The 12,558-nt window shown below is 41.0% G+C and overlaps 1 protein-coding gene across 2 annotated transcripts in view; it reads right to left on the bottom strand.

The window, feature by feature from the left end:
- Positions 1-12,558, bottom strand: part of LOC143018983 (midasin) — a 485,776-nt gene that overhangs the window by 416,386 nt on the left and 56,832 nt on the right. For both annotated transcript variants that reach the window (XM_076174672.1, XM_076174673.1), the window contains exons 16-17: positions 7,473-7,649; positions 6,030-6,203 (exon numbers count right to left, since the gene is read on the bottom strand). In XM_076174672.1, coding sequence (XP_076030787.1) covers positions 6,030-6,203; positions 7,473-7,649 — 351 coding nt within the window. The remainder of the gene's footprint in view (positions 1-6,029; positions 6,204-7,472; positions 7,650-12,558) is intronic.

Raw genomic sequence — 12,558 nt, 5'->3', positions numbered from 1 at the left:
ATGGAATAAACTTCTGGCAGAGGCAGTGCAATGTAGTTCAGTTTGAAGCTTTAAGATTCATTTAGATAAACACCTATGCAAGATGATGTAATACCTGCCATTTATTTTATAGTATTTGTTAATTTTTTTTTATTATTTGTCTATCATTTGATTATTATTATTATTTATCTGTCCATTTATCATTATTCACCATTTACCTATTTATTATCACTATTTACATATTTATTTCATTTATTATTATTCATATTATTATTTTTATTTATCATTATCATTTTTTCACATCCAACCTATTTATGGACCAAAAAGTCCCCTGTCAGCATGGTCCTCCTTTGTAATCCTTTGTAAGTAGGACACAGGAAGCATATGAGAGGTAAAAGAAAAAGGGAGACATAAAATGTAATATAAGGGAGGCAAAGAGGAGAGCTGATGTAACTTGGGGTAGGAGTATGACAAAAAATAAATAAATAAAAAATAAGAATAAAAATGTTTTGGAGGGAAGTTAAGAGAGTAAGGGGACATGAGTCAGGCAGAGAGGAAAAGGTAAAAGGTGCATAAGGAAATATGTTAATGGAAATGAAGGCTGTAAGGGAAAGATTGAATGAGTATTTTTGAGAGTTATTGAATGTGGAGAAAGATAGGGATTGATTGGTTGAGGCAGTGGGAGGAGCTCAGAAAATGACTGTGATGGGAGGGGAAAATGAAAAATATATAGGAAAAGATGAGGTACAAGTAGCTTTGAAAATTATGAGAGCTGGTAAGACACCTTGGTTGGATGGGTGTCATATGAAGTATCTGATAAAAGGAGGTATGGCTATGGCAGACTGGATATTGAGGTTGTTTAATGTGTGTCTAAGGGAGGGGAGGGTGCCAGAGGACTGGGGGAGAGTATCTATTGTTCTACTTTACAAAGGAAAAGGGGACAAATACAAATGTAGTAGCTTTAGAGCAATCAGTTTATTGAGCACAGTTTGAAAAGTATATGGATGGGTTTTAATATTAGAGAGGATTAGGAAAGGAACAGGGAGTAATTGGTTAGAAGCAGAGTGGGTTTAGGAAAGGTAGAGGGTGTATGAATCAAATTTTTGTGGTGAGGTAAACTTCCAAGAAGTTTCTGGCAAAAGGTAAAAATGGTTTCTGGCCCTTATGGATCTGGAGAAAGCTTATGACAGGGTAGACAGGAAGGTACTATGAGAGGTATTGCAGATATATGGGACTGGGAGAAAGAATGGGATGGACAGATGGATGAAGTGAATGGGGCCTTGGATACAGAGTGAATGTATATGAAGCATGGAATTGAGAGGACAAGAGATAAGTGTAAATGGAATGCTTGTAAATAGATGATAGATTGACTTAACCCAAAGGAACTTTTCTGTTCTGTAAATAATTGAGTGATGAGTGAGAAAAATGTGGGAAGAAATGATGAGGTGAAAGCATACATACATATATACATATACCAAGGCTTTTTCCCCCTTACAAGGGGGGTAGCCAAAAAGAAAAAGGCATAAAATCATTCCCATCCATTCCATCCCTGAATACACTCCACACCCCTCCACCCTCCCTCTTATCTTAGCACCTCCTGAATGACGGGTCCTCCCTGCACCTTGTCCACTGCCCTGGGTCAGAAGCAGTGTCGCAAGACACAGCACATCCACAGCAAGGCCACTTCATTAAATCGGCGACCCCTCCTCTCCGTCCCCCCATTGCATAAAATGAGAGGACGGGGAGAAATCCCTTCGGGCTGCATCAAATTTTGCTCACACATACTACCTCACCCCCCATCCACCCACCCATTCCACCTCATGCTATCACATCATCATCCATATACAACCATTCTCCATTCACCCCTGTCTTCTGTCCTCTCCCGTCCTTCCTCAACAGACATTCCCCTCTTCCCCAAAGCCCCCTTCACCCCATCCATCCACCTCATCCTAGGACGCCCCCTCATGTTCACTCCCTCCACATCTGCCTTCCACACCTCTTTTACTAGTCTTTCTTCACTCATTCTTTCCATGTGTCCAAACCATCCTAATATTCTTTCATCAACCCTATCTCCCAGCTCCATTTCCACCCCCATTCTCCTCCTCACCTGAGAAAGCAGTTATTAAAATAATGAGAGTAGGCAAGGCACCTGGGTTAGATGGGTGTCTAAAAAAGGGAGGTACAGTGATGGTGGACTGAGGTTGTTTAATGTTTGTCTAAAAGAGAGTAGTGTTGGAGGACTGGGGGAGGGCCTGTATAATTCTGCTTTACAAGGGAAAAGGGGACAAATATGAGTGTAGTAGTTTCAGAGGGATCAGTTTGTTGAATGTAGTAGAGAGGGCTTATGGGAGAGTTTTGATTGCAAGGATTAGGAGAGGAACAAAGGGAATAATTGGTGAGGAACAGTGTGGCCTTAGGAAAGGTAGGGGTTAGGTGGATCCGATTTTTGTGGTAAGGCAGATATGTAAGAAAGCTTTAGCAAAGGGTAAGGATGTTTTCTGGATCTATATGGATTTGAAAAAGGCTTATGAAAGGGCAGACAGAAAGGCACTGTGGGAGGTTTTGCAGATATATGGGTTAGGAGAAAGCTGTTACTTATAAAAGCAGTCAAGAGTTTCTGAGAGTAACAGAGTCTGTCTAGGGTATTGGTTCCATGTTATTGTAGGGTTAAAAGCTGCTAAGTAGCATGCAGCTGATACTTTAGTGTCTATATTGGGTGCCCCTACAGACCAGAGCCACACATCATTTTGTCTTTGGTAGAGGAAATCTCTATTCATAGAGAAATGATGATACTTTATTATACTGTGACTGTCCCTCCATTATACTGTTACCCCACTCTTATTACTGTCCTGTACCACTACTATGAATATGCCTTTTCTCATTTTGCCAAACCATAAGGTAGGGGAAAAGAATATTGCCACCAAGAATTTCCACTTGAGTCATACAAGGCTACAAAAATGGGACAGGGATAGGACTAGGCATCCTTATCCCTGTAGCCACAAAGAGGACATTCCTAAAAAAAAAAAAAGGAAAGGCATAAGAGTGTGAAAATTTTCCAACCAGACTTAGGTCTTTTAATGTGCATGAATGTGATACAGATGAGAGTAAAAGGAAAGAGAAAGGCAGTATGTTTGTGAGAAGAGAGATGGATGTGTTGGCAATGAGTGAAACTAAGGGAGGAACAAGTTTGAGTTTGGGAGTGTAGTGGGGGATCTCAGGAGTTAAGAGAGGGCAAGGGAAAGAAGGGGTGGCTATACTACTAAGTGAAGAGATAGGTAAATGTGTAGTGGAGTGGAAGGAGGTTTCTTCAGGGTTAATGTGGATGAAGGTGAAACTGGGAAGGGAGATGTGGATTTTTGTAAGTGCATATGGGCCTAGTAGTGAGAAGAGTGTAAAGGAAAGGGAGGCTTTTTGGATATATTTAAATGAATGCATAGCAGGTTTAAGGAGAAATGTCAATGTAAATGTATTGGGAGACCTTAATGCTAAGGTAGGAAATGAACCAATAGACGAAGTGGTTGGGAAGTGTGGAGTTCCAGGAAAAAATTGTATTGGAAAGTTGATGGTGATATGTCTAGAGAGGTGATGATAGCAAATACAGTGTTTAGGAAGAAAGTCAAGCATAAGTACACATGGGAGAGGGTGGTGGAAGGAAGGGTGGTAGTAGAGCATTAATGGACTACATAGTGGTAACCAGGAGAATGGTAGGAAGAGTTAAGGATATACATGTTCTATGGGGAGACAGTGGGGAATATCAGATCATTTTTTGGTGGGAGGTAAGTTGAGAGCGGAGGATGGATGGAGAAAGAGGAAGAGGACAGAAGGTACAGAAGTGCTTAAAGTGAACTGCGTAAATGGGAAAGAAAAGGAGAAGTACAGGAAGAAATTGAGAGGAGTGGGAGGGAGTGAAGGATAGAGTAGAACTTGAAATGGAGAAATGGGGATGATTCAAGGAGAAAGTCATAAGATGTGCAAAGATGGTGTGTGGAACAAGGAGGATGGGATGAAATAGAAGGAAGGGTAGTGAGTGGTGGGATGGGGAAGCAAAGAAGGTTATAGAAGAAAAGAAGATTATTCACAGATTGGTTACAAAATAGGATGAGAGAATCATATGTGAGGTTCAAAGAAAAGAGATATAAAGCATAAGATAAAGGAGGCAAAGAGGAGAGTAGATGTGAAATGGGGTAGAGTACGACAGAAAATATTGAAAGTAATAAATAGATGTTTCGGAAAGAAATTAAGAGAGGAAGAGGAGGTGAATCAAGTGGAGAAGAAAAGGTAAAATGTGCAGATGGAGAGATGATCATGGAAGAGAAGACAGTAAGAGGAAGGTGGGCAGAGTATTTTAGGGAGTTGCTACATGTAAAGGAGGATAGGGAGGAAAAGGTAGTTATAGTGGTTAGCGCTAAGAAAATGACAGTGATGAGCTAGGGAAATGGAGAAGAAATAAGGAAAGATGAGGTGAAGGCAGTTGTTAAGATGAAGAGAGCAAATAAGACACCTGGGTTGAATGGGTGTCATGCAGAATGTCCAATAAAAGGAGGTATGGTGATGGTGGACTTGCTGGTGAGGTTATTTAATATTTAAGAGAGGGCAGAGTATCAGAGGAATGGAGGAGTGCCTGTATAATTCCACTTTACAAGGGAAAAGGGGACCAAGTGTGAGTGTAGTAGTTTCAGAGGGATTAGCTTGTTCAGTGTAGTTGGGAAGGCTTATGGGAGAATCTTGATTGAGAGGATTAGGAGAGGAACAGAGGGAGTAATTGGTGAGGAACAGTGTGGGTTTAGGATAGATAAGGGTTGTGTGGATCAGATTTTTGTGGTAGGACAGATATGTGAGAAAGCTTTGGGAAAAAGTAAGGATGTTTTTTGGCCTTTACAGATTTGAAAAAGGGTTATGATAGGGTAGACAGGAAGGCACTGTGGGAGATACTGGAATATATGGAATAGGAGGAAAGCTTTTAATAGCAGTCAAGAGTCTTTACAAGAGTAGAAGAGCCTGTGTTAGAATCAGAAATGGAGAGAGTGAGTGGTCTGAGGGAAAGGTGAGACATTGGCAGGGATGTGTTATGATGCCTTGGCTGTTCAATTTATACATGGATGGGGTGGTGTGAGAGGTAAATGCAAAGGTAATGGGTTTGAGATTTGAGATGGTTAAAGAAAATGGAGGAAAGTGGGAGATAAGCCAGTTGTTGTTTGCTGATGACACTGTACTTGTAGCAGGATCAGAGGAGGGATTGAGGAAGTTAGTGACAGAGTTTGTGAAGGCACGTGAGAGAAGAGAGTTTAAGATAAATGTGGATAAAAGTAAGGTGATAAAATGTACAATGGAAGAAAATGGCAGCAGACTGGAGGAAGTGGATAGTTTTAGATACTTGGGTGTGAATGTGGCAGGAAACGGAGGAGTGGAGGTTAGAATGTAGACTGAGAGAAGCAAGTAAATGCCTTAGGGGATTAAAAAGTGTAATGAGAAATAAACATTTGGGAAGGGATGCTAAAAGGAGGTTGTATGAAGGAGTGATTGTGCTGACAGCACTGTATGGGGCACAAACATGGAACATAAGAAAGGAAGGAGTTTGAATGTGTTTGAGATGAAATGCCTGAAAAGTATGATAGGGATTACTAGGCTAATTAGAGAGAGAAATGAGAAGGTGAGGAGAACAGGGATGGAAAGGGAGTTGGGAGATAGGGTTGATGAAAGAGTAATAGGATGGTTTGGACACATGGAAAGATTAGTAGAAGGCAGAGGAGAAAGGAGTTAACATGAGGGGGTGTCCTAGATGGGGTAAAAGGGGCATTGGGAAAGAGAGGAATGTCTGTTGACGAAGGACAGGAGAGGATAGAAGATAGAGGTGAATGGAGAATGGTTGTGTATGGATGACACTGTGATGCATGATGGGGAGTGTGTAGGGGATGGTGAAGTAGCAGCTAAAAAAAATATATATGCTATTGTTGCAACATAAAAAAATAAATAAACTAAATAAGTAAAATACCATGATCCTGCCTTCATTGTAAGAGAGAAAAGGAAATACTAGGTATTCAACAACTTACCTGCTTAATCATTTCTGCTTCTTCTTCCATTCTAACTCTGCCAGCCATGACAATGTAACCTTCATCTGCCAGATGTTGGTCCCAGTCATAGAATTTTTCTGTTTGTTCTCCTGCTAAACGATATCTTTCTGCCCATCGAAACAGATCTCGCAGTGTGACAAATGAGTGTTTCCCCTAGAATGAAAACCAAATTTCCTCTCTGAATCCTGGACTTATTTTGCTTCCTCAGAATCATTTTTACACAATTTTTTTTTTTTATAAACACTTGGACATAGATTTTCCCCCTTCATGCTTTTAAACAATTCTGAGTCTAAATATGATAAGTGCCAGATAATGTACACACAAGATTTTTGCAAAAATACATCAGAAGTTGGTCTGTACAAAATTGTTTGTGGTACACATTCGGATGTAGTATGGATGTAATTTGGATCTTATATCACTGTTGTCTTTTGGACACAATGAACAAAATGTGTCACTCGTATCTGGAGATAATTTTCTTACCAATCCCCTTTTATCCATGACCCCCTTGGATAAAAGGGGAATGTCTGTTGAGCATGTGAAAACTTTTGACTGCTAAAAAAATACATACATACATACATATACCAAAGGCTTTTTCCCCTTTACACAGGGGGTAGCCAAAAAGAAAAAGGCATAGAAATCACTCCCACCCATTTCATTTCCCATATATTCCACTCCCCTCCACCCTCCTCCCTCCCTCCTATCTTGGCACCTTCTGGATGACGGGTCATCCCTGCATCCTGTCCAGGTAATGTACACACACAAAAATAAAATAAATGAATAAATTATCCTCTGCCAAAAACTTTACACCTATGAAAATAGGGACCAATGATAGACATCTGCATTTGATGGTCCTGCAAGATGGACAGTGTTACTATCCATTATTAAAATATGTGAACCACCCATACCCCATCAGGAGGTACAGTTCTAAGGAGTTGCCACTTTGTCTTTAGACTGGGCCCAAGATCTCTATCAACTTCAACTGCATTTCTTATACAGTTTCACACATGCACAGCTGAAAACCAATGACTGCTCCCTTCCTACTAATTTCAGTAGGTGACATGCAAACAGTCCCACATAAATGCAAAGCAGACAACAGTCCCACACAAATACAAAACAGACAACAGTCCAAAGTTTCTGATCACAGAGATCTGTGAGAGAGCCTGAGGATTGATGCCAGCTGCTGTGGGGCTGTAGGTTTTCCACTTAGTGAAACTCGAGGGAGGGAGGAGGGTGGAGGGGAATGGAATATATAGGAAATGGAATGGGTGGGAGTGGTTTCTATGCCTTTTTCTTTTTGGCTACACCCCATGTAGGGGGAAAAAGCCTTTGGTATATGTATGTATGTATGTATGAAACTCGAGACAACAATCATCATTATTACACTAAAAGGTATTTATGTAGTGAAAACAGATAAAAACTTACTTGAAATAAGTTACTTTCTCTCCTCATGTTCTGCAATTCATGAAGAACAGCAACCATTTTCTTGCTATAGGAGAGTGGTACTTCACTTCGTTTATGCAAAATCACCTCTAGTTCTGGTGGAGGAATTTCATCGAAGTGAAGCTCCACAAATCTGTTCCTAAAGGCTCTTGACAGTATCTAATGAGGTACGAATACATAAAATTATCACTAAATGACATCATTCTCAGTGTTACATAACTACATGTAAAGATATCCTGTCTCACAGTTTATTTCAACTCTTTGACATAATCAGCATTTGACAATACAAAGGAGCTACTCATTCACAGTGGCACTAAAGCAACTGAAGGAAGATAGACCTTCCTAAAATACAATGCTTCACACCAGCACACTGTCTAAAGCAGCTTGAAAAGGCCCCACCTCTACCTTGAGGCATAGTCCCTAAGGGATGGTAACTGATCTCTGAAAAAAGCCCCATGTTCATTCATTCTTTCACTATACTCGAAACTCCTTCCATCCATTATTAATAATTATCACTATAGTATACTATAATCATGAAAAATTGTAATACTTATTCTGCTACATGTGACTCCAAATACTTTAAGTTCTTCCCCTCTTCCAGACTCTCTCCATTAAGACTTGCCTCAAACTCAATGGCACCTTCTCCCCTTACACATCTCATCATCTTACTTTTGTCCAAATATACTTTCAGTTTTCTACAATCACGTATCCTCCCAAATTGTATGGTACTACTAGTTGTCTAAGACCCTCCTCTGACCTAACCACAAGTGCAGTGTTGTTCACAAACAACAACTGGCTCACCTCCCACTCCCCCTCCCTACAATCTCACTCTTCAGCTCCAAACCCCCACCATCACCCTCATGTTTACCTTCTGTACATATTGAACAACCACAATGATATTACACAACCCTGGTAGAGCCCAACCTTCACCTTAAATCATTCACTTTCTCCAGTACTTACTCTAACACAAGCTCTACTAATCATAGAAGGAAATAAGGGACCAAATAAAAAGCCTTGATGTCAGAAAATCATACAGGCAGGATGGAATTGTAAATTGGATATTAAAAGAATGTATAGATGAACAAAATACACAAGATAATTGATTACTCACTCAAAGAAGGAAAAGTACCACAAGACTGGAAAAGTGCAAATACTGTACCAATATACAAAGGAGGGGAAATGGAAAATCCAACTAACTACAGACCAGTCTCCCTTACAAGCACAGTAGCAAAAATCTGTGAAAAAGTTATCAAAAAGTAAATGGATTAAACATTTAGAAGAGAATAATACACTAAATCCAAAATAATTTGGATTTAGATGTGGAAGATCATGTGCCACAAACTTGATTTGCTTTTACTCGAAGCTAACAGAAATAATGCAAGAAAAGGATGGATGGGGAGATTGTGCCTTCTTGGACCTACAAAAGCTACTAAGAAAAATCTAAATAATGGGTGGTGTACAAGAAAGTTATTGGAATGGATGGAAGATTTCTTGAAGAGGAGAAAAATGAGGGTGGTGCCTAGAGACAAGAACTCGACCTGGGAAGAAATGATAAGTAGAGTCCCACAGGGTTCACTGGCTCCGATAATGTTTGCCATATATATAAATGACATGGATGAAGATCTGGAATGTTATATGAACTTCTTTGCAGATGATGCAAAATTATTAAAGAGGGTAAATACAGAGGAAGATTATAAATCACTACAAAGACAAAATCTGGGAATGGAGTCAAAAGTGTGAAGTGACCTTCAACATCAAGAAATGTAGTATAGTGGAATTTGGAAGGGGTACATACATATACCAAAGGATTTTTCCCCCTTACAATGGAGGTAGCCAAAAAGAAAAAGGCATAAAAACCATTCCCACCCATTCCATCCCTAATACACTCCACTTCACTCCACCCTCTTCCCTCCCTCTTATCTTGGCACTTCCTGGATGACGGGTCATCCCTGCATCTTGTCCACTGCCCTGGGTCAGAGGCAGTGTCGCAAGACACAGCACATCCACAGCAAGGCTACTTCATTAAATCAGTGACCCCCCACCCCTCTCCTTCCCCTCATGCAGAAAAGGAGAAGATGGGGAGAAATCCCTTCAGTATGCGTCAAATTTTGCTCACACATACTACCTCACCCCCCATCCCCCCACCCATTCCACCTCATGCATCACATCATCCATATACAACCATTCTCCACTCACCCATCTTCTGTCCTCTCTCGTCCTTCCTCAACAGTCATCCCCATCTTCCCAAAAGCCCCTTTCACCCCATCCATCCATCTCATCCTAGGTCACCCCCTCATGTTCACTCCCTCCAGATCTGCTTTCCATACCTCTTTTACAAGTCTTTCTTCACTCATTTTTTCCATGTGTCCAAACCATCCCAATACGCTTTCATCAACACTATCTCCCAACTCCATTACCACCCCTGTTCTCCTCACCTCCTCATTTCTTACTCTATCTAGCCTAGTAACCCCCATCATACTTCTCAGACACCTCATCTCAAACACATTCAAACTCCTTCTCTCTACCTCTCTTATGTTATATGTTTCTGCCCCATACAGTGCTGTTGACACAATCACTCCTTCATACAATCTCTTAGCATCCATTCCCAAATGTCTATTCCTCATTACACTTTTTAATCCACCAAGGCATTTACTCGCTTCTCTCAATCTACAATCTACCTCCACCTCCACTCCACCCTTTCCTGCCACATTTGCACCCAAGTATCTAAAACTATCCACTTCCTCCTGTCGCTCTCCCTTAATGCTCATTTCCAGTCTGCTGCCACTTTCACCCCTTGTACATCTAATCACCTTACTTTTACCCACATTTATCTTCAACTTTCTTTTTTCACACACATTCCCAAACTCTGTCACCAACTTCCTCAATCCCTCCTCTGATCCTGCTATAAGTGCTGTGTTGTCCGCAAACAACAGCTGGCTCACCTCTCACTTTTCTTCATTTTCTTTAAACATCTCCAACTGCTGACCCACCACCCTTGCATTTACCTCTCACACCATCCCATCCATGTATAAGTTGAACAGCCAGGGCAACATAATACATCCCTGATGAAGTCCCACCTTTACCTCAAACCACTCACTCTCTCCATTTCTAATCCTGACACATGCTCTACTACTCTCACAAAAACTCTTGACAGCTCCTAAAAGCTTTCCTCCTATCCTGTATATCTGCATATCTGCAAACCCTCCCATGGTGCCTTCCTGTCTACCTTATCATAAGCCTTTTCCAGATCCATAAAAGCTCAAAAAACATCCTTACCTTTTCCTACAGCTTTCTCATATATCTGTCTTACCACAAAAATCTTACCTACACAACCTCTACCTGTCCTAAACCCATAGTTCTTCTCCAATTACTCTCTCTGTTCCTCTCCTAATCCTCTTAATCAAGATCCTCCCATAAGCCTTCCCAACTACACTTGACAAGCTAATCCCTCTGAAACTACTACACTCACACTTGTCCCCTTTTCCCTTGTAAAGTGGAACTATACAGACACTCCTTCAGTCCTCCGGCACTCTACCCTCTCTCCAACAAACATTAAATAACCTCACCAGCCAGTCCACCATCACTGTACCTCCTTTTTATTAGACATTCTGCATGGCATCCATCCAACCCAGGTGCTTTACCTGCTTTCATCATCTTAACAACTGCCTTCACTTCATCCTTCCTTATTTCTCTTCCATTTTCCTCATTCATCATGGTCATTTTCTTAGCACTTCCCACTGCAACTATCTTTCCCTATCTATCTTCCTTCACATTTAGCAACTCCCTAATATACTTTGCCCATCTTCCCCTTACTACCTTCTCTTCCATTATCATCTGTCCATCTGCACCTTTTACCTTTTCTTCTCTACTTGATTCGCCTCCTCTTCCTCTCTTAATTTCTTTCCAAAACATCTTTTTATTACTTTCAAAATTTTCTGTCATACTCTTACCCCATTTCACATCCTCTTTGCCTCCTTTACCTTGTGCTTTACTTCTCTTCTCTTTTCTTTGTACCTCTCATACGACTCCCTCTTCCTATTTTGTAACCGATCTGTGAAAGCTCGCTTCTTCTCTTTTACAACCTTCTTTGTTTCCTCATCCCACCATTCACTACCCTTCCTTCTATTTCCTCCTGTCCTTCTTGTTACACACACCATCTTTGCAAACTTTGTGACTCCCTCCTTGAACTATCCCCATTCCTCCTCCACTCCTAGCTCTACCCTATCCTTCACTCCCACTCCTCTCTCAGCTTCTTCTTGTATTCCTTCTCCTTTTCCTTTTCATTTAAGGAGTTCACTCTAAGCACCTCCCTACCTTTTGTCCTTTTCCTCTTTCTCCATCTATCCTCCACTCTCAACTTACCTTCCACCAAAAAATTATCTGATATTCCCCCACTCTCTCCCCTTAGTACATGTACATCCTTAACTCTTCCTATCATACTCCTATCTACCACTAACGCTCTACCACCCTTCCATCCACCACCCTCTCCCATGTGTACTTATGCTTGACTTTCTTCTGAAACACTGTATTTGCTATCAACAACTCTCTAGACACATCTCCACCATCAACTCTCCACATTTCCCAACCACTCCATCAATTGGTTCATTTCCTATCCAAGCATTAAGGTCTCCCAATATTACTACATTGACATTCCTCCCTAATCCCTCTATGCATTCATTTAAATCTATCCAAAAAGCCTCCCTTTCTTGTACACTCTTCTCACTAATAGGCCCATATGCACTTACAAAAACCCACATCTCCTTTCCCAGTTTCATCTTCATCCACATTATCTTTGAAGAAACCTCCTTCCACTCCACTACACATTTACCTATCTCTTCACTTACTAGTATAGCCACCCCTTCTCTCCCTTGCCCTCTCTTCACTCCTGAGAACCTCCCAACTACACTCCCAAACTCACACTCGCCCCTCCCTCTCAACTTGGTTTCACTCAAAGCCAACACATCCATCTTTCTTCTCACAAACATACTACCTAACTCTTCCCTTTTACTCTCATCTGTACCACATCCACACACATTAAAGGAGCCAAACCTTAGGGTGCTGGTTGGAA

This window comes from Oratosquilla oratoria, chromosome 36, assembly GCF_046742065.1.
Source record: "Oratosquilla oratoria isolate Oo_2021 chromosome 36, ASM4674206v1, whole genome shotgun sequence".
NCBI lineage: Eukaryota > Metazoa > Arthropoda > Malacostraca > Stomatopoda > Squillidae > Oratosquilla > Oratosquilla oratoria.
Note: the sequence above shows the minus strand (reverse complement) of the source record. Positions and strands in the feature narration are given on the sequence as shown.